The sequence below is a fragment of the Lynx rufus genome, unplaced genomic scaffold, assembly GCF_022079265.1.
Source record: "Lynx rufus isolate CCGP_SWC_20201006 ecotype Redwood Valley unplaced genomic scaffold, mLynRuf1.p SCAF_36, whole genome shotgun sequence".
NCBI lineage: Eukaryota > Metazoa > Chordata > Mammalia > Carnivora > Felidae > Lynx > Lynx rufus.
The window spans coordinates 1,237,120-1,258,269 of NW_025814852.1; the positions used below are offsets into that span (position 1 = coordinate 1,237,120).

A 21,150-nucleotide genomic window follows, 5' to 3' on the forward strand; every position below is an offset into this window, starting at 1 on the left:
ACTCTGACCTGTTGTTGCCCAAGATTGCGACCTGGGAAGTGTTCCTGGTGCTGGCGACCAGCCTGGACCCACGCCCCAGACCTACCCCTCTGGGGCCTACCAGGAACCGTCCAGGCCTCAGGGACACAGGGGCCTTCCTGTTTGGACTGGAGTGGGGGAGTCAGTGGCACTGGAAGAGGGCCTCAGGCTGTCCTGGAAGATGATGTCCTCGGGACCTTGAGGATAAGCCACGGGGCATTCGGGGAACCGCATGGCTGGGGTCCCAGAGGTCCTGACTTGCAGGCCCCGGCCCCCATATAAGGGCCCGAGCCCGCGGCCTGGCCTTCCTCAGTCCCGGGAGCTCAGCGCCACCCGAGCCGCAGCCATGAAGTGCCTCCTGCTCGCCCTGGGCCTGGCCCTCGTGTGTGGCCTCCAGGCCGCCACCATCCCCCCGACCATGGAGGACCTGGATATAAGACAGGTGTGGGCGTGTGGGGTGGGTGCTGGGGGGCCTACAGAGGGCAGGAAGGCCTGACTGCAGAAATCTAAGGGAAGACCAGACGAGGCATAGAGCTAGGCCAGGCCTTTGTCCCCCCAAACGCTGGCTCCGACCACCTGCCTGTTTCCCTCTCACTCCCGGGCGGAGTCACCCATGACTCTGCCACACTCCGAAAAGGAGCTCACCCAGGACAGCGCTGGGGGGAGAGGGCAGCTATTGCAAATATGCCAGAACCCCTTGGGGTGTTGGCACACGGTAGGAGGTCCTCAGATGCGCCCTGAGTCCTGACGTACCACAATCGCGATCCCACTCGAGAAACCCCGGAGTGTAGGGGACAAACCAGCAGGCGGGTCGGAAGGAGAGCCCGCTGTGGGGCCGGGGCCGCCTCCCCGCCCCCGATGGCAGCTCAGGCCCCTCTCCAGGTGGCTGGGACGTGGCACTCCATGGCCATGGCGGCCAGCGACATCTCCCTCCTGGACTCGGAGACCGCCCCGCTGAGAGTGTACATCCAGGAGCTGAGACCCACGCCCGGGGACAACCTGGAGATCATTCTGCGCAAATGGTGGGTGACCGAGGCCCCCGGGCTGGGGGCCGGCGAGGGCCTGGGCCCAGGGCGGGCGGGCGGGCAGGGTCCTGACGGGAGCTGGCTCCGTGTGGGTGGTTCCCGGTGGCCTCGGAGGCCCAGCCTATGGCTCCGGGCCGACGGGCCGATCACACAGGGCGGCCGCAGGTCAGTGTGCAGAGAGGCCCGTGTGGAGGCCGCCGGTCAGCTGGGGCTGGGGCCCTGGGGGCCTGGGCGGTTCCTGCCACGAGCCCTGTCTGCCCTGGAGAGAGGGCCGGGGTACCCAAGGAATTCTCACTGTGATCGGTGATGAGATCCTTAGAGGCACTGTGACCAATCCCCCCGTGGACGGGGTCAGTTCTGAGCTAGCCCCCGCCCCCCACCCCCAGCAGCTTTCTGGGCTGGCTTCGTCTATCCCATTGTCACCTTGTCCGAGTCACCTGCTCAAGGCCACAGGGCCACTCACATTTGGGCCAACACCTCATGGCCTTGCTCACAGCCGGCCTAGGGCTGGGTGTCCTCAGGGTCTGTGGACGCTTCCTGGAGCCCAGCTCCTGTCCCTCCACTGGGGTTCGGGGGTGACCCCCACCACTCTGGCTTTTCAGGGAAAACCACGCATGCATCGAGGGGAACATCATGGCCCAGAGGACCGAGGACCCAGCCGTGTTCACGGTCGACTGTAAGTGCCCCCACCCCGTGCCCGTGGGGCCACCCCCTGGTCAGCCCCCCTTAGGTGCCGTGGACAGAGTGCTCCCTCCCGCTCTGAACCCCCCACCCCCGACCCCCGCCACGTCCTGACGGCAGGGAAGAGTCAGAGGGGTGTGTGGCCTGCCCTGAACGCCAGGCCCAGCTTCTCCTACCCTACATCGCAAAGGGCACTCCCGGGGAGGGGGGGGTGGATGAGGCCTGGGGACCAGCCCCCGCCTCTGGGGCTCAGTCTCCTCCAGGCCCCTTGGCTCCCTGCTCAGGTAGGAAGACGGCGGAGAGGCATCTGGTTCCCTGCGAACCCGGGCAGGTTCGGTCCTCGCAGGGAACGCCTGAGGGCAGGCCTGCGGCAACTCCCCTGCTCAGGGACCAGCGGCCTGTGGCTCCTTAAAAATACCCAAATAAACCAGACCGGTGGGCAAACACCCTGTGGATTTGCCGGTCAATCCTGGAACCTGCTTCTGGAACGTTCTGGGCCTCAACTCCAGCCTTTCTGCCCGGGCCCTGTCTCCTGGGCCTAGAGGCCTCATCCGGGGCGGGCCCCGGGCCCACCCCCTAGCTTCCAGCCCTCCTCTGCCACCAAGGACGGCCACCGAGCACCCACCCCAGCACCTCCCATTCTTAAGCTATGAGCAGGCTTTCCAGCAGGACCTCGGGTCATCCTGGGAAGGTGACGGGGGCCTCCGAAGAGCTGGGCGGTGCCCGGCAGGGACACTGCTGGCCCACCCGCCGCTGTCCTGCTCCGAGCCCTGCCAGGCCCACGGCCCCACAGACTTGGGGTCCCCACGCGCTTCCGTTGGCTCCCCACCTTTGAAAAACAGACATCACGGCCCTACCCACCGCGATAATTCTCCATTTCCTTCTGCCCATTGATGTCCACGTAGAGCCGCGACTCCAGTGGGGCTCCGGTTCTGGATTATTTTGTCATCGCTCCCAGGACCTGGGCACCTGTCACAGGAATTGGGGGGGGGGTCACCTGGGTCTTAGCGCCTGAGCGTGTGCACGAATATCTGAAAGGTTGAAGGGCACAGCCAGAAGTGGGGACGAGCCTTGGGCCAAGCAGGGCAGAAAATCCCAGAAGGCTTTGCTGCCGTGCGGATTTTGAAAGACATGCCCACGGTCTCGGCCCAAGTGCAGGGGGTGCCGGTCCGGCGCAGCCAGGGCCGCTCGGAGGGCCCCCCGCGGGGTCCCTGCCAGGTGTGGGCCGTGGAAATGCACGGCAGGTGAAGGGGAGGCCCGAGGTGGCGAGGGGGGTCGTGGGCCGGATCTCAGGTCTCTGTTCCGGCCTCTTCTCCAGACCAGGGGGAAAGAAAGATCTCCGTGCTGGACACTGACTACACCCACTACATGTTTTTCTGCATGGAGGCCCCAGCGCCCGGCATGGAGAACGGCATGATGTGCCAGTACCTGGGTGCGTAGCCGCCCCGGGGCCACCCTCCAAGGCGTGGCTCGTGAGCACCCCGGGGGCCCCGGTGGGAGGAAGGGAGCAGGGCTGCCTCCTGGCCTCCATGGCTCACGTTAGCAAAGGTCCTGGGGTGTGATCCGATGTGGAGTCGTCCACACGGGGAACCCTACCATTGTTCTCAGGTGCTCTCTCCCAGGGCTCCCGAGGGGACCGTGGGCTCTGGGCCAGCAGGACGCTCCCTGGCCAGTTGACTCACGGTGTCTTGATGCGGCAGGACAGCTGATGGCCCGGGGGCTGTGGGCCCTCTTGTCCTGTGTCCATGCAGACCCCCCCGGTGCTATCCTGGGACTGGGCCGGGGGAGGGGCAGGGACGCTGGAGGGCAGGGGGGCTGAGCCCCGGAGGCCACCCCGGGAGCTGACCTCAGGACGCCAGTGTGTCCTTCCTGCACTTGCTCTCTGGACGGGGGGGACCTCGGGCTCCCCAGTGTCATCAAAGCCCCGCGGCCCAGGGACTGACCCACTGCCCCCCCCCAACGCCCCCCCAGCCAGGACCCTGAAGGCCGACAACGAGGTCATGGAGAAATTCGACAGAGCCCTCCAGACTCTGCCCGTGCACGTCCGGATCATCCTGGACCTGACCCAGGGGAAGGGTTAGCTCTGCCCTCGGTTGCCCCCTCCTGGGCTTGCTGTCCCAGCTCTGGGACCCATCAGTGGTTCTGTAGAAATCAGGACAGCGTCATCCTTCATCATTGGTCCCCATTCCCGGGTTGGGGAGGGGGTGCAGAGCCCCTGGGGCGGGGTCCCCCTCCCACCCCTCTGGGCCCAGGGCTGCCCCGGCGACCTGTGACCTCTCCCCCCCCCCGGCTCTCTCTCCTCCTGCAGAGCAGTGCCGCGTCTAGGTAGGTGAGCTCCTGCCCGACCCGCCTCCTGGGGTAACGTAGCAGCCCTGCCCCCACGTCCTGGGCACGTGCACGGGTGGGGGGCGTCCCGGGGGACCCCAGCTCCCCTCCGTCGGGCCCGGCCCCTCTGCGGGAATGGCTGGAACCCGGCGTCTCTCCTGCTGACCGCGGGGGCCGGGCTGGCTGTGTATCCACTCTCTCGAATGGCCTTTGTGGGATGTCGTTCCTGTGTCCCGGTCGAGCCCCCATGCGGACGTCCCCATGGGCTCTTCTGGGCAAGGGCGTGGGGTGACCAGCACTCAGCCTGAGGTGGAGAGGCCGTCCCTCACCCCCAGGCTGGGAGGGGCCGGCGAGGGTCCGACAGGCTCCCCAGGAATCACAGGGGAGCCCTGGTCCGTTTCAGGGCCCAGAGAGGACGACACCCCTTCCAGCCCCGTCGGGGGGACTCAGGGACCGGACCTGCCGGACCTGTTCATCCAGCCCCCAGGCTCCTGGGGTGGGGGGGTCCCAGCCTGGGGTCTCCTGCCCTGAGCCCCTCCCCCTCCAGCAATAAAGAAATAAAGCAGGGAACAGTCTGCCTGGGTCTTTCCTGGCCTTGCGTGTCTGGGGATGAGTGGGGATGGCGGGGGGTGAGGCGCAGGCCGGGGCGGGGTTCGGGCTTCTGCACCTGAACAGCCCATCACATTTGGGGACCAGCACACATGATGGGGGGGCTCTTTTCAACCTGAAGAAGGAGATAAGAGGGCACAGGGGCAGCCTGCCAGTTCATACTGTGGGGCAGCACCCAAACTCCACAAAGGATGAGAAATGAAAACTCGCTGGTCACGTCACCTAGTCAATATTGACAGAAAACTATCAGTAAGTTACTTTCCGATCCAATTCCATGCTCTCTGCAAAATGCGGCCCATGACCCTCCAGGTCGTCTTCCAGGAACTTGAGCACGATCGCTACCACCGGGAAGTCCCGGGGCTTCAAGCGTCATGTGCCTGTGAGTGCGTGGCTCTGCCCTGGATGATATGACAGAGATTTCCCCCGGGTCGTGGTCTGGGCGAAGGCAGCAGAGGTGGAAAGAAACTTGTTTTCCACTGACTTTAATGTACAGAGCCACAGAAACAGGGATTTTCAAATAACAAACTTTACATATAACAATATATACACATGTTTATATATGTGCCCAGTTATATACACATGTTATATGTCATTTTATGTTACATTTTATGTAACATTTATGTTACAGCAGGCTCCCGGCTCCGAGCTGTCAGCCCAGAGCCTGACGCGGGGCTCGAACCCACGAACCGCGAGATCATGAACTGAGCCAAAGTCGGGACGCTTAACCGACTGAGCCACCCAGGCGCCCCTGAAGTTTTTAAAATATAGATGGAACGGAACATTTCTAAAAAAAGATCGATTACCAATATTGGCTAAAAGGAAAACTCGAACAAGATTTGTAAAAAATGTTTAATTAAGGAACAGTTGACATAATGCTATTAGGTTCAGGGGTACACTGTCGTGATTCAGCAGCTGTACCCTACAGAATGCTCACCACCTGTCACGGCACAGGGTTGTTACAGGATTATGGGCTGTATTACCTGTACTTCCCATCCCGTGACTTATTCATTTTATAACCGGAAGTTGGCACAGCTCAACCCCCTTCCCCTCTTCTGTCCAACTCCCTCCCGCCTCCCCCTCTCTGGGAACCACCAGTTTGTGGTTCTGTATTTATGTATTTATGTCTTCGTGTTTTGCTTTGTGGTTTGTTTCTTCATTTGTTTTGTTTTTTAGATTCCACATATGAGTGAAATCAAATGGTGCTTGTCTTTCTCTGTCTTTCAGTTATCATAATACACTCTAGGTCCATCCACGTTGTCACAAGTGGCAAGATTTCACTCTTTTTTATGGCTAGGTAATATTCCATTGCATACACACCCATCTTCTTTATCCGTTCGCCTATGGAGGACATTTGGGCGGCTGCCCATCTTGGCCATCGTAAATGGTGCTGCCGTGATCATGGGGTACGTGTATCTTTTGGAATTAGTGTTTTCATTTTCTTCAGGTAAGTACCTACAAGTGGAATTTCTGGGTTGCATGACATCTCTATGTTTAATTTTTACCAAGAAAACTTTAAAAGAACAATAACTATAGAAAATAAGAAACAGTTCCAGATCTTCTGAACGTATGGGTGAGAACCAGCACACTGCCATCAGATGGTTCCTGGATCACGCAGTCGTTCCAGGGTGTAGACATAGATGGGTGGGAAATTGCTGGATTCTCCTATAACAGAGCTGGGGGATGAGGGTACAAGAGAAGAAAGGAGAGGACAACCATCCTTTTGCAACAAAGACAAATGTCTGAATAATTTATTAGCAGGCTGAATCCAACAATGAATTCAATACATCATGATTTAACCCAGACAGTGAAGGACATTTCCATATTAGGAAATACCAAAAACTCACTGGCTAAGAGACTAAGGGTGACATGTGCATATAAGCACTTTTAATTGATTTTTTAAAATATATTTCGGGACGCCTGGGGGGCTCAGTCGGTTGAGTGTCCGACTTCAGCTTAGGTCATGATCTCTCGGTTGGTGAGTTTGAGCCCCGCATCGGGCTCTGTGCTGACAGCTTGGAGCCTGGAGCTGCTTCCGATTCTGTGTCTCCCTCTCTCTCTGCCCCTCACCTGCTCGTGCTTTCTCTCTTTGTCCCAAAAATAAATAAACATTAAAAAATATATATACATATTTCAAAAATATCATACCCTCTCATGAGGTAAAGTTCTCACGTATCAAGAGAGTCATTCAACAGAAGCTGGTTTATGCTGCATTAACAAATGAACTTAAAATCTCAGTGGCTGCAAACATCAGATTTATTGATTGTTTACGTGCAATTCCCGTCACAGGTTAGCAGGGATACTGCACCTCAGGGCCACTCAAGGATCCAGGTGATCAAACAGTCACCCCCAGGAGGTTGTTGGTCACCACGCTACAGGGAAAACACAGACACCCACAGGGCCTCAAACCGTTGCTCAATGCTCCACCCTGAAAGGCACACACATCCCACCCGGCACCCCCTCCCCCCCTCCCCCAACCATTGGCCAGAAGTCACTCAACGAGGAAGCCAAAAATGCAACCCTTAACATCCCTAAACTGATCATTAACAAAACAAAATGAAACAAAACAGACAAAACAAAAAAAAAGTAAGCAGCTGACATCATTCTTAATGGTGAGAGACTAACTGCTTCCCCCTAAGACTGACAGCAAAGTAAGGTCGGCCTCTGCCAGTTTTCCTCTTCAACATCATGCTGAATGTCTTAGCGCAGTAAGATAATCATAAGAAAGGAAAAGCATAAACACTGGCAAGGAAACATCTAGCATGACTGACAAAGCGCGAAGGAGAGAAGATACAAATTTTAACTCAGGAATGAAAGAAGGGATATCATCACAGCCACTGCAGGAATCAAAGGATAATAAGGCAATACTATGAATGCTTCTGTATACATACATTTGACAACTTAGATGAAATGGACCAGTTCCTTGAAAAATACAAACTACCCGGGAACGCAAGCTGGGGCAGCCGCTCTGGAAAACAGTCTGGAGGTTCCTCAAAAAACTAAAAATAGAACTACCCTATGACCCAGCAATTGCACTACTAGGTATTTACCCAAGGGACACAGGTGTGCTGTTTCGAAGGGGCACATGCACCCCCATGTTTATAGCAGCGCTATCGACAATAGCCAAAGTCTGGAAAGAGCCCACATGTCCATCGATGGATGAATGGATAAAGAAGATGTGGTATATAGATACAATGGAGCATCACTTGGTAATCAAAAAGAATGAAATCTTGTCATTTGCAACTCCATGGGAGGAACTAGAGGGTATGTGCTAAGCGAAATTAGAGAAAGACAAAAATCATATGACTTCACTCATATGAGGACTTTAAGAGATGAAACAGATGAATATAAGGGAAGGGAAGCAAAAATCATATAAAAACTGGGAAGGGGACAAAACAAGAGACTCATAAATATGGAGAACAAACTGAGGGTTACGGGAGGGGTTGTGGGAGGGGGGATGGGCTAAATGGGTCAGGGGCACTAAGGAATCTACTCCTGAAATCACTGTTGCACTATATGCTAACTAATTTGGATGTAAATTTTAAAAAATAAAAAATAAAATTAAAAAAAAGAAAAATACAAACTACCACAACTCATCCAATATGAACTAGATAATTTGAATAGCCCTACACCTATTGAGAAAATTGAGTTCCTAATTTTAAAATTCCACAAAGAGACATTTCCAGGTCCAGGTGATTTCACAGGAGAATGACACTAACTTTGTAAAGAATTAGTGTGAATGCTACAAAACCTCTTGCAGAAAATAAAAGAGGAAAGGACATTTTTCAGTTCATTTTATGAAGCTGATATTACTCTGATACCAAAAGCCCACAAAGATTTTTTTTTAAAAAAAGGAAAACTACAGCCTAATGTTTCTTATCAATATAGATGCAATTCTTAACAAAATATTAACAAATGGAATTCAGCAACGTAAAAAAAAAGAATTATACACCATAACAAAGTGGGATTTATGCCAGGGATGCAGGGCTCCTTCAGCACTTGAAAACCAATCAGTGTAACCCTCTGTATTAGTAGGCTAACAAGGAAAAATTATATGATCACATCAATCAACGTAGAAAAAGCATCTGACAAAATTTGGCATTCCTTCATGATTTTTTTTTAAAAACTCAGAAACGTAGGAATAGAGGGAGCTTCTTCAGCTTGATCAAGGCATCTACATAAAACTTAGAAACGTGGTACTTACTGGGAAATGATGAAGACTCTCATCAATGATGAATGGATGGTGAATACTCAGGAAAGTGGCAAGGACACCTGCTCCCAACTCTCTTATTCATCAGAGCGCAGGAAGCTCTAGCCAGGGCAAGAAGTCAAGAAAAGGTAACAAAAGACATACAGATCTTAAAGGAAGAAATGAAAGTATCTCTATTTGCAGATGACACATTTATGTAGAAAATCTTAAGGAATCAACGAAAACAACAAAATCTCCTAGAATTAATGAGATCACCAACGTGGCAGGATACAAGATAAACATACAAAAATCAATTACATTTCTACATACTAGCAATGCACATATAGACACGGAAATAAAAAACCAGCACCATTTGTAGGCGCCTGGGTGGCTCAGTTGGTTGAGGGTCTGACTCTTGATTTCGCCTCAGGTCATGATCCCACGGTCATGAGATGGAGTCCTGAGTCGGGCTCCACGCTAAGCATGGAGCTTGCTTAAGATTCTCTCTCTCTCCCCACCTCTGCCCTTCTACCCTGCTCATGGTCTGTCTGTCTGTCTCTCTCTCAAAAAAAATTATATATATCTATATCTATATATATATCTATATATATATCTATATATATCTATATATATATATCACACCATTTATAATCACTCCCAAAAGAGTGGAACACTTCAATGTAAATCTAATGAGACATATACAGAATCTGTATGTTGGAGACTATGCAATCTTGCTAAAGGAAACCAAGGAAGGTCCAAATAAGCAGACTTACTGTGTTTATGAGTTGAAAGGCTCAACAGAGCAGAGACGTCAATTCTCCTCAAGTTGATATATGTTTTTTAGTACCATTCCTATCAAAATCCTAGGGGGGTGTTTTGTAGACATAGTTAAGATTATTCTAAGATACATATGGGAAGGCAAAGTACTAGAGTATCTAAAATAACTTAGAAAAAATAATAAAATGGAAACTGTCAAATTTTAAATCTTATGATACAACTCAAACAATCAAGACTGTGGTATTTGCAGAGGCACAGACCCACAGATCAGTAGAACAGAGCAAAGGACCCAGAAATAGATTCGCACAAATACACCCAACTGACCTTGCTGTCTGGAGAATTTTTAAAACTCCAGTTTTTAAAATCCAGAGTGGGGCATCCCTAAAACCATGCTAAACCCTTCCTAATTTGTGATCGAGCTCAGGCAAGGCTCCCAGCACACAGTGGCCTCTGCTTGTCTCATTCTCCACGGGTTTCCTCCTAGGAAGGAGCCTTTTTTCCCCTCCAAATCACAGCCCGGCTCTGCTTGACTAGCCAGGGGGCACCTTGGAGATTCTGCTACTGCCCACTTTCCGCCTAATTGTCAGCTGCTCCCTTCGAAACCCTTCAGCTGAGCTGCCTGGTCGGGGGTTGGGTGGGGAGCTGTGACAACGGGACACCTGTTCCACTCCAGAAGGATGCGGAGATATTGGGGTTCAGAGCAAACAGTCGTAAAGCCCTGTGCGACAAAAAGTCTCATGAAAGAATTCTTGAGACATCTTTGGTGCTTTATGAAAGCACGGGGACAGGTCCGTGGGCAGGAAGAGCTGTGAGAAGCGACTGCTTACCCACCGCCAAGTCTGGAGGGGGCTGGGGACAGCACAGGCCTCCAAGGGATTTGGGAGCAAGGTTTCCAGGGCCCCGAGAGGGCTCACTATTGTTAGGAAAAGGTCACGTATTACCGTTTAGCAAACCCTCAGTCATGAGACCTTTCAGATGCGTATCAGGGGACTTTACGCTTGGAGTTTGATTGCTACCTTATATCTTGGGGGGTAGAGGTGAAGGATGTTTCCAAAAGGATTTTTACGTGATAAAGGACACTTACAGGATCCCGGAGGTCGGGATGAGGTTAAGCTAAGATCGCCTTTTGCCCCTGGCGAAGTGTCATCACCGAGGCAGCTGGGCTCCCAGAGGGCGGTGACTCTGCCTGTCCCAGGGACTTGTCCAGGGGCTGGACTCAGTGAGGAAATTTAAGCTTTTCCTTATGCCTTTGTTTCCCACATCACAGAACACCAGTCCCCACGACCCACACTCCCATAGACAGCCGTTGTGGTCCTTTCCGTGGCCCGTCCCTATCTTTTAAAAAATTGAAGTCTGTTTCCCGCCTTAAGCGCCAAGCTCGGGAGCAGCTCAGGGCTGTGTCTTCCGGGGCCTCAGGGGGCATGTGGCTCCGGGACCTCACGGGTGGAGTCACCAGCCACACTGATGACGGATCGGCCTCCAGGGTTTCACGATCTGGTGTCGCCGCAGAGGGATGCCTCGCCCTCTCTGTTACCCTAACGCAAGAAGGAAATCGGTGACCTACCAGAAGCATCGGCAGGACTGGAGCTGAAGCGCGCACAGAATGAGTAGTTTCAAACCCAAGGGGAAAGTGTCAGCTCACTGCTAAGCAAGACATCTCGTGGGTTTTCTCACTTTGAAATCGGAAAGATTGAACTCAAATGCAGAGACTTGCTCCCACAGAAGGAAAAGATACTGGTGGCTCCATGGTGACGGGCGTTGATGTCCCCAGGATGGCCACTTGGTGGCACCCGAGCCCTCTTAGTGCGTAAACACGCCCTGGGCCGAGCTGTACAGAGACTGGCGGGACACTCTACCCGAGTGGCTCAAACGTCCTGCGGCACCTTAACTCGGGAAACTCTAGGCCACCCTCGAACCCTCCCGTAAGCAGCCACTTTGGACTATCACTCTCATTAGAGTCCTTCGGCGGCTCCCACAGCGCGGGCTTGATCTCTAGTCTGCCAGGATGCGTCAGCCACGCGTTTAAGCCAACCAGGGCTTTCTGGGTTAGCCTCCGACATGGCCGTGACGGTCCCGGGGCCACCAAGGCCAGGCGTGCACAGTGACCATCGTGCGTGAGCACAGAATCACCTGCCCAGGTGCCTGCCGTCCTGTCCAGCACGGCCGTCCTGTCCCCAAGACCCACCCCAGGATGCACACCCTAGACCCCTCCCAGGGCAGAGGAAGGCCCAGAGGAGCTGTGAGCTGTCACCTGAGATCCCAGGGCCCACCCGGGGTTGCCCGCGGGGACACTCCTTTGGTGAAGGCACGAGTGACCTCTCTGTGGTCAGGAGCTGGTGGTCTCACTGTGTCTGTGGGTGATGGCGGGCCCCAGAAAGGCAGGGCCGGGCAGCACCTCCCCCATCAGACACAGGTGGGCATCATGATGGTAAGAGCAGCAGGCCTGTCCATGGGGTGGGGGGCTGACAGTCCTGCGGCTCCCAGGGCAAGAGAGGAGGTGGCCACAGGAAAGGGCAGCCTCGGGGCGGAGTCCGAGCTCACCTCCCCCCCCCCGCCAGCCTGGCCTTGGGGAGAGCGGGCGACCCCCACGGCCTCACGGCCCAGGAACATCGCCAAAATGTCACCCCGCTTGTGTCCCTCCACCAGCCGCCACCACGAAGACAAAATCCACATTATGCACGTGGTCCAGGGGCTCCTGTGACCTGGCCTCGGTGACCTCACGGAGCCTCCGCACCTTCAGCAAACGTCCGCGTTCCCACGCCGCTCGGACCTCTCCTCACTCAGTCGGCCGTCCCCTGCCTGCCTCAGGGGTCTCACCCATGCTGTTCCACCCACCGGAAACTGTTCCCTCCTCCCTTCACCCAGCCCCCCCCCCCCCCCCCCCCCCAGCGCACAGCTTGGCGGCCAACCCTTTCCGACAGACGGGCAGCATGTGACCTGTCACTTGTGTGGCTCTGTGTGGAGCCCCCAGACGGGAACTAAGTTCCACAAGTCTGTCAACCTCACAGTCTCCATCTCCCTGTGCCCGCAGCTGCCTGGAGTGTGCCGGAGGCCCGCTCGGTGACAGGCTGTGGCCCGCAGCTGCGCCAGCCCCTTCATGGTCAGGGTTTCTGGGCCGTTCTCCTGTTTCTCCTTCCGATGGACACAATCGCTGTCCTTCAGGCCCTCGTCCGGCTCCAGAAGCTTCCCCGCCTTTGGGGTCTGGGGCTCAGTGGTAAAGCCCGTCTTTTACTCTGTCACGAGGTCAGACGCTCCGAGGCTGCTTCCGTCGGCCTGGCTCCGGGCTCCGGGCCCTGGGGTCCAGCTCAGCCTGGGACGTGCTCCCCGCAGGCCTCACACCTGCCCCCTGGCCTCCCGGACCACGGCTCTCCCCCGGACCCCTACACCCGCTTCGGGGGGGGGGGCGCATTCCAGGACGATTTCTGGGAGCGGGACTCTGGCCCTCCCGTGTGACTGGGAGGTCCTAACCCCCGAAACAACTCAATGCCACCTGGGGGTGGAGACCAGGACCAGATCCAAGGATGGGACCCCAAGTTACGGAAGGAGTTCCCACCCACGTGCTGTATCTGACATCAAACCCCTGGAAAACTACAGCCGAAACATCACATCCCCTGCCCCGCCAGCCACCGGGCTCAGCCCGGCCGTGTCCCCAGAAAGCCCAGGGTTGACGGGTCCCCCGGCTTTCCTGCCGCTCCTGGGGCGTCCCCTCACAGCCCCGGGATGGGGGTGCCCGTCTGCGTGGCCTCTGCTCCCAGAGGGCGGATGGAAGGGGATCCCGCAGCCCCACCTGGGAAACCCAGGCCGACCGGTTCTCGCGCCGGCCGTGACCCACATAGGGCCTGACTCCAGCAGGCACAGCTCCCTGAAAGGCTGCTTTCCTCTTAGAAAAAGCGGGGAGGGTATGAAAGAACCCCACACTGTGGACTAGACTGAGGGGGGTGGCCATCGGACAGCGTCCAGCCAGCTGGGTCGTGCAGCTCAGAGGGTCCCGGGAGAGGGGGGTGGGCGGCCTGGTCCAAGTGGCCATGGGGTTGGAGAGGGGGTGTTGGGTACGAGACATGCTCGTCATGAATAGGAACAAACGTCGCCCGGAACTGGATTCTGGCAGGCGTGCTGAGCGCTGTCCTCAGGGATTATGTGCCTTCCAGCTGTCACTCCCCACCACACCCCCTGGGACAGTGGGAGGTGAGGAGGGAGGACTGGGGGGTGGGAGCCCCCAGGGGGAGCACAGGCCGGGAGGAGGGAGGACTGGCGGGTCGGAGCCCCCAGCGGAGCACAGACCAGGAGGAGGGAGGAATGGGAGGTGGGAGCCCCCAGGGAAACACATGCCGGGAGGAGGGAGGACCGGGGGGTGGGAGCCCCCAGGGGAGCACAGACCGGGAGGAGGGAAGAATGGGAGGTGGGAGCCCCCAGGGGGAGCACAGACCAGGAGGAGGGAGGAATGGGAGGTGGGAGCCCCCAGGGGAGCACAGGCCGGGAGGAGGGAGGACCGGGGGGTGGGAGCCCCCAGGGGAGCACAGACCAGGAGGAGGGAGGAATGGGAGGTGGGAGCCCCCAGTGGGAGCACAGGCCGGGAGGAGGGAGGACTGGGGGGTGGGAGCCCCAGGGGGAGCACAGGCCGGGAGGAGGGAGGACTGAGGGGTGGGAGCCCCCAGGGGAGCACAGGTTGGGAGGAGGGAGGATTGAGGGGTGGGAGCCCCAGGGGGAGCACAGGCCAGGAGGAGAGAGGAATGGGAGGTGGGAGCCCCCAGGGGAGCACAGGCCGGGAGGAGGGAGGACCAGGGGATGGGAGCCCCCAGAGGGAGCACAGGCCGGGAGGAGGGAGGACCGGGGGTGGGAGCCCCCAGTGGGAGCACAGACCGGGAGGAGGGAGGAATAGGAGGTGGGAGCCCCCAGGGGGAGCACAGGCCGGGAGGAGGGAGGACTGGGGGGTGGGAGCCCCCAGGGGGAGCACAGGCCGGGAGGAAGGAGGACTGGGGGGTGGGAGCCCCCAGGGGGAGCACAGGCTGGGAGGAGGGAGGACCGGGGGGTGGGAGCCCCCAGTGGGAGCACAGGCCGGGAGGAGGGAGGACTGGGGGGTGGGAGCCCCCAGTGGGAGCACAGGCCGGGAGGAGGGAGGACTGAGGGGTGGGAGCCCCCGGGGGAGCACAGACCGGGAGGAGGGAGGAATGGGGGGTGGGAGCCCCCGGGGGAGCACAGACCGGGAGGAGGGAGCCGAGCCCTGGGGTGAGCCGACGCCTCCAGGAAGCCAGCAATGTAGGTAAACTGCTCTGACAGCACCCGCCCCCCAGGTCAGATGACACCCTTCACGCCCTTCAGACACAGGTGGGTGTCGGGAGGCCACGGCCTCCTGTGGGAGGCATTCTGGGTGCTCAGGGGCCCGGGCCAGACGGCAGGACTGGCCAGGGCAGCTGTCCAGACGAGAGGCCTCTGGAGGACACATACAAGGAAGGGATGGGAGCTGCCCGACCTCTCCCCGCTCTGGGCCCCGCGGTCATGGTCCCCCAGAGAGGGCCACTCCTGCTGCTGGCCCTCAGCCTGGGCCTGGCTTGTGCCCAGCAGACGCTAGAAGAGGTGCCCGTACAGCCAGGCTTTAATGCCCAGAAGGTAACCGAGCCGGGTCGGGTCCCAGCTCGGCCCTGGGACAGGGATGAGGGTCCTGGTGTCTCGTGGTGGCACTCCGCCAGCAGGAGCCAAGGAGAGAGGCCACGTGAGGGGCAGGGGCGTCCCCAGCCCAGGCCCAGCATCTGCCCAGGCCACCGGGCACCCAGCTGAGCACTGTCACCCTTGGGACGGGAAGGGACCTGCCCATTGCCCACCACCGCGGGGGTCGTGGCTGGTGCTGGCTGGCAGGAGCAACCCCGGGCCTCGGTGGTGGCCCCAGGACAGTCCCCCCCTCCCCAGGTCCAGGCCAACAGAGGACGGAGCCTGGACCAGACACGGGAGGAGCTGAAGGGGGCAGGGAAGGGAGAGGCAGCAGGCAGGGGCCCAGGGGACCCAGAGGGCGGCCTGACAGGGAAGGGCATTTGCAACAGGGACGGGCCACTTGTCCCCCACGCTGACCCCCCCCCCCCGCACACCCGCAGGTGGAGGGGCGCTGGCTGACCATCCGGCTGGCCTCTAGCCGTGCACACCTGGTCTCCCCAGCCGACCCCCTGAGGCTCGGCCTCCATTCCATCTGGACCCGGGATGAGGATGTGACGTTCGTCTTGTTCTGGACGTAAGCGTGGCGCCTGCAGCTCCTCACGGGGTGGTCTACCCAGGGGCCTCCCAGGGAACAAGGACCAGGGGTTGGACCCGGAGGGACACGGGGCACCGAGCTGCAGGCTCGAGACCGTCCTGAGAGGTAGGAGGTTTCACTTTAGAAGCCCCCAAAGCTTTGCGACAGGGGCCATGGGGAGACACACGGGGCCCGGTCCTCGGCCGCCGGCGTCCCTTCCCGCCTTGTGAGCTGGAGGGGCCGGGGCAGCACAGCAGTCAGTTGGTCAGGAACATCTATGGCAGTGACGAGCCGTGTTGAACCCAGAGACACTTACAACACTCTGCACCGGTGGCCTTGACGACAGTGAGAGCCACGTCCTTGCCTGCGCTGGGCCACAGACACCACAGCGCTGGCCTGTGCAGCCCCAGGGTCTGCTGGTACCCAGCCCACCCCCGCCCACCCCAGGTGAGAAAGGAAGACCGTGGGGCAGGGGGCCAAAAAGGCTTGGTCTTCGTGTGGAGCCCAGGTGACCGGGGACGGCCAGGACCAGGCCACCCACCCAGAGACCTGAGGCTCCGAGCCAAGGACAGACAGGTGCAAGTCGTCCCGGGGGCTTTGGTTCCGTTCCAGAAACCAGGAAGCCCCTGGTTCCTCACTCCTACCCTCTAGCCCCGTCCAGGCACCTCAGGGGCCCACCCTCTTCCTCCCTGCTGGGTGACCCTCGGGAACCCAGGTAGCCGAGGGATTCAGGCAGACACCTGGGACCTCAGCCAGGGCGCCTCCAGTGCCCCCGGGGGCAGAGCCCAAGCCGGCACCGTCCGGTGCCAGTAGACAGGGAGAGGCCGTGACCCCGGAACGCTCCCTCCTCTTTCCCCAGAGGAGAGGGCGTGTGCCAAGGAGTCAACGTCACCGTCCACCCGACTGGGCTCCAAGGCCAGTTCCAAGGCTCCTGTGAGTGGCCCAGGCCCCCAGCCTGGGTGCCGTGCTGGGCGAGGGGAGGGCAGGGGACGCCCGATGCCCTGCACCAGGGTCACGGGGGAAGCGCCGTGCCGGAGGGAGATGCCCTCCCGGTGCCCAGCGCTGTCCTGGGGGTGGGTCTGGGAGCGGAGGAGAGAGGGCTCACCTGTCACCGCCCGGGGTCTCCCACAGGGGAGGGAGGCAATAGCATACACGTCTGCTTCGTCGGCACCGACTACAGTAACCTCGTTCTTTACGTCCGCCTCGAGGACGCCGGCGAGGTCACCAGCCTGTGGGCACTGCTGGGTAGGTGGTGGCTCTCCCCGACCCCGGGGCGTCTGCCGGGCCCCGTGCTCACTGCCAGCGGCTCCCGGGCCACTCAGAGCTGCACCCCTGTGGGCGCCCCTCAGGTCGGGCATCCCTGCCCGCACCGCTCAATCCCTCAGGAATTCATTCAGCCCATCTCCCGCCTGCTTCGCCTGTGTCCTGGGAGCGGGGACACTGCGCCAGAGCAGAAACCCTCCCCTGTCTTCGCCGGGGAGATAGCCTATGAGCCTAAAAGCCACCGAGTCACATCAGGCTCCAGAAAGTGGAAGTGCCACGTACAGAAGACTGGGGGTCACGGGGGGAGGGTGTGGACGGTGAGCTTCGTGGGGAGGGGGGCGCACCTTGTCCTCCAGACCAGACGGAGGGGAGGGGCTGTCCCAGGGATGGGCCCCACCAGAGCCAGAGCCCAGGGGGCGGGCAGCGGGGAGGGGCGGCCAGGTCCTGCAGGCAGCAGGCTGCGGGGCGAAGGGAGGACCCCCGGGGACCCTCCCCCGAGGGGCTAGGGCTGCACCTGGGCTGCCCAGGGTGGACCTGCTTTCGGAGGGGGGAGGCGGCCCAAGGCTAGATTGCGGCAACCAGCCAGACGGTAGGAGGAGGGGCCCTGAGAAAGGTCGGGGCCCGTGGGCTCTCGGCGTCCCCCCAACCCGACCCTGTGATTCCAGCCAGAACGACGCCCGGGGACCCCACGTGGCTGGGGAAGTACCTGGAGTACGTTAGGGAGCTCCGACTGCACAAAGCCCCGGTCTTCAATCTCGATGGTGAGTGCGTGGACGCTTCCCCGACGCCAGGCCGCGCTGGGAGCATAAGACCAGGGCACAGAAAACCACGGCCAGCCTCTCCGGGGCCCATGTGGGCAGGCCTGCGCTGGGCGCCCTGTAACGTGGTGACCCGGGCACAATATCCGTCTCCATTCCGTGGGTTCAGACACTGAGGCTCAGAGAAGCTTAGAAATAAGGCCAAGGCCACACAGCAGGGCCCCTCACCCTCCCTTCCCTGTGCGTCATTCAGTCCATCAACAAACACAGGCCAGGCTGTTTGGGGGTGCGATGCATGTAGATGGAATGAGACAGACACGTTGTCCAGCCCTTGTGCGGTTTCACAGGGACAGGGCAGTGGGGACAGGGCAGCGGCGACAGGGCAGTTCACTGATCTGCTGGGAAAAGAGAGCCCAGAGCAGGGGAGCCCGGCCGTGCTGTGGGTCACCCACGAGGGGGGCTGGCTGAGGGGCAGGCGGGGTCGTGGAGTCTGGGGGTCAAAGTGAGGGCCCCGGGACCACGGCAGGACGTGGCTGCCTTGGGTGCTGGATGGCAGGAGGCAAGGTGATCCCAGAGAGGGACGGGCTGCGAGCTGTGTTTGCGTGATTTCTAAGTGGACGGACAAAGTCTCGGCATATCCCCATCCTGCTCTCTTCCCTCCACAGCCCGGTGTCCTCCAGCTGAAGCCTAGGTCAGGGCCGCCCGAGGCTACCTGCCCGGCCCTCCTGCCCCCTGCCCTCGCCTCTCCCCGCTTCCCCCACCTTGCTTGCTCCGGTGCCTCCCAACCCCCCGAGGCAGCCCCTCCAGCCTGGGCCTGGCCCCCACCTTGTCCGCCTCCCAGCCTCTCCCGGCCCGGCCCAGGGGCGTGAGAACGCTCTGGGAGGGGACAGGTGGCCCCCGGAAGTCTGGGCCACAGCGAACACAGCACTGCAGTCTGGCGGATGGGGCCACCCGTGGAGTCCCTTCAGGGACACGACCCTGCGAGGGGCTGGACTGTACCCTCTGACCTGCTCCCGCCACCTGGGTCCTGCTAGGATGGCTCCAGAGAGGTGCCCTGGGCCCCGTGAGCCGATGCAACGAGTCCCCGCCCAGGTCAGAGGGCGCCGAGTGAGCACAGCACCAGCCCGTGCTCCCCAGAGGAGCCAGGTCAACACAGGCCCGTGCACCTGCACCACAGATGAGACATGCCAGCGCCGTCCCCTGGAAGTCAAGGCCACTACGAGGGCAGTGCCCGGATGGAAGGCGTCCCCCTCTGCCCAGGTGAGCCGGGGACCACCCGCTGCAGGGCAGGCTGTCAGGAAACTGGGTCAGGGGCCTCCATACTTACCGTCTGGAAATGCCAGAGACAGGTGTGACCGGATCCCGCCCCAGATACGCCCTGGGCAAAGACAGGGCCTCCCAGACCCACGCCTCGCAGCAAGGCAACATCCACGGCCACGTGAGGCCGGCACGACGGCGAGCTGGTAGCCGGATGTCTGGCTGTGGCTTCCTCAGCCCCTGGGGACGAACAGGTGCTCAAACACGACGCTTTCCTGCTCATTCGGCAAGAAATCTGCAGACCGTACGGGGAGAAAAAAATTTTTAAATCCTTACTCTGGGACGCTGAGAAACGACTTGAGAAAATGGATATGGGATATTCCTGCAGAGTCCTTCAACGTCATAAATATCTAATAATCTTCAAATTAACCTGTCTATCCGAGCAATCCAGTCAACGTTCCAGTGGGATCCTTACCCCAAACTGCAAACCAGAATCTAAAAGGAACAAAAGTTTTGAAATGTTTGACAGAGAAGTCATGCAAATACTGTGTTATTCTAACAAAATATGAACGTACAGCGATTACAATTGTGGGGAGTTAGCTCAGGGACAGAAAGAAAGATCAAGAAACAAACCCTAACAAGTATAATAACTCAATGTGGTGTACAAAGGGCCTGTCTTAAGGGGCATTATTTATTCAATTAACATTGTTGGGGGAAATGGCCAAGATATTTAGAGAAAAAAAAAAGTTTTGATACCTAACTCTTTGCATTATCTCAAAATAATTCCTGATTGATTCCAAATAAGCAAGAAACCTTGAGAGTTCTACAGTGTGTGGAAGCATGGGATGGAATCCCACCCCGTGCATCCTACCCTACGGATGGGATGGGATGAGATCCTACCCCACACATAGTAAGGGAAAAGATGGTAATTATGTTTTCGGCGCATCAAAACCATCCTCGCCAAAATTACGTATAAACCTGAACTCAATGTCGTCGACAAACTCGATAAAGGGTTCACGTCACATCTGTGAAGATATGTATCCAAGCCTATGACCGGGGCCCCTATGTGAGAAAAGTGGCACACACACACAGACAGCCCGTCCCTACGGCGTAAAAGGAGCTTTGACATCATAAGGATCCCAGAGAAAGATACGCTATTTTTACTTACCAAATCGGCAAGATTCCATTTTTTCCACAGCTGAGTCAGCACCCACTGTGTGGGGGTGCTCGCACTTGCTCGGAGAGATGGCCCTGGCTTTTGTGTCCTGTGGACAGACCTGCTCTTGGGCCTGAAACTTTTAGGCACGAACACGTTCACCTGCCCTTGTCCCAGAGAAGCCAAGGAACTCACGGATCTGCCGTGATTTCATCAGAGGGAGAAGGTTAGAGCCCCTCCAGTAAGACCCCTGGCCTTGCCCACCCGTCGGGGAAACGCTTCTGTTTGCTCGAGTCAGGTACTGAACCGCACGGCCCCCTCTCAGGCCTGACCTGAGGTCGCTAACGCTAAGCGTCGCGCATGCGGGGCTTGTGGCTCACAGAACATCTCTTTTCTCCGTTTGGAGACATTCACAGAGTTCTGTGTGAGAGCCACTCGGCGAAACACAGGAGTGGGTGTGGCAGGATGCGGTCGAAGGGGCACGGGGCTTGGCCCCAGGTGGACTCGGGGACGAGCCGGCAGCCTCGTGCCTGCCTTCTCGGCCCCCCGCTTCTACTCGGGGGACCGATCCTCAGGATTTCAGTGTTTTATTTGCCGTTGGGGGCACCCTCACTGTATGGCTCACCGGCCGTCACACGGACCCACATTCCGGAGGCTCAAACCTCAGACGCGTATCCGCGCATCCTGGAGGCTGGAGTCCGAGATCCAGGCGGGGCAGGGCTGCTACCTCCCGAGGCGTCCCTCCTGGCGTGCAGACGGCCGTCTTCTCCTGTGTCCTCACACGGTCGCCCCTCTGTGTGTGCGTGTCCCGATCTCCTGTCTCAAAAGGTCAGGGCCCACCTCGTGACTTCACCGTAACTTCATCACCTCTGTGA

The 21,150-nt window shown here is 58.5% G+C and overlaps 2 protein-coding genes across 2 annotated transcripts; both read left to right on the top strand.

Annotated features, from left to right (window-relative positions):
- Positions 1-364: 364 nt before the first annotated feature.
- On the top strand, positions 365-13,074 carry LOC124522332 (beta-lactoglobulin-2). The gene is made up of 7 exons (XM_047093708.1): positions 365-460; positions 901-1,040; positions 1,646-1,719; positions 3,043-3,156; positions 3,696-3,800; positions 12,653-12,721; positions 12,926-13,074. Exons 1-7 carry the CDS (start codon positions 365-367, stop codon positions 13,072-13,074), a joined length of 747 nt encoding a protein of 248 aa, XP_046949664.1.
- Positions 13,075-15,117: 2,043 nt separating this feature from the next.
- LOC124522333 (beta-lactoglobulin) lies at positions 15,118-18,553 on the top strand. The gene is made up of 6 exons (XM_047093709.1): positions 15,118-15,228; positions 15,708-15,841; positions 16,701-16,774; positions 16,973-17,086; positions 17,770-17,865; positions 18,528-18,553. Exons 1-6 carry the CDS (start codon positions 15,118-15,120, stop codon positions 18,551-18,553), a joined length of 555 nt encoding a protein of 184 aa, XP_046949665.1.
- The last annotated feature ends 2,597 nt before the right edge of the window (positions 18,554-21,150 follow it).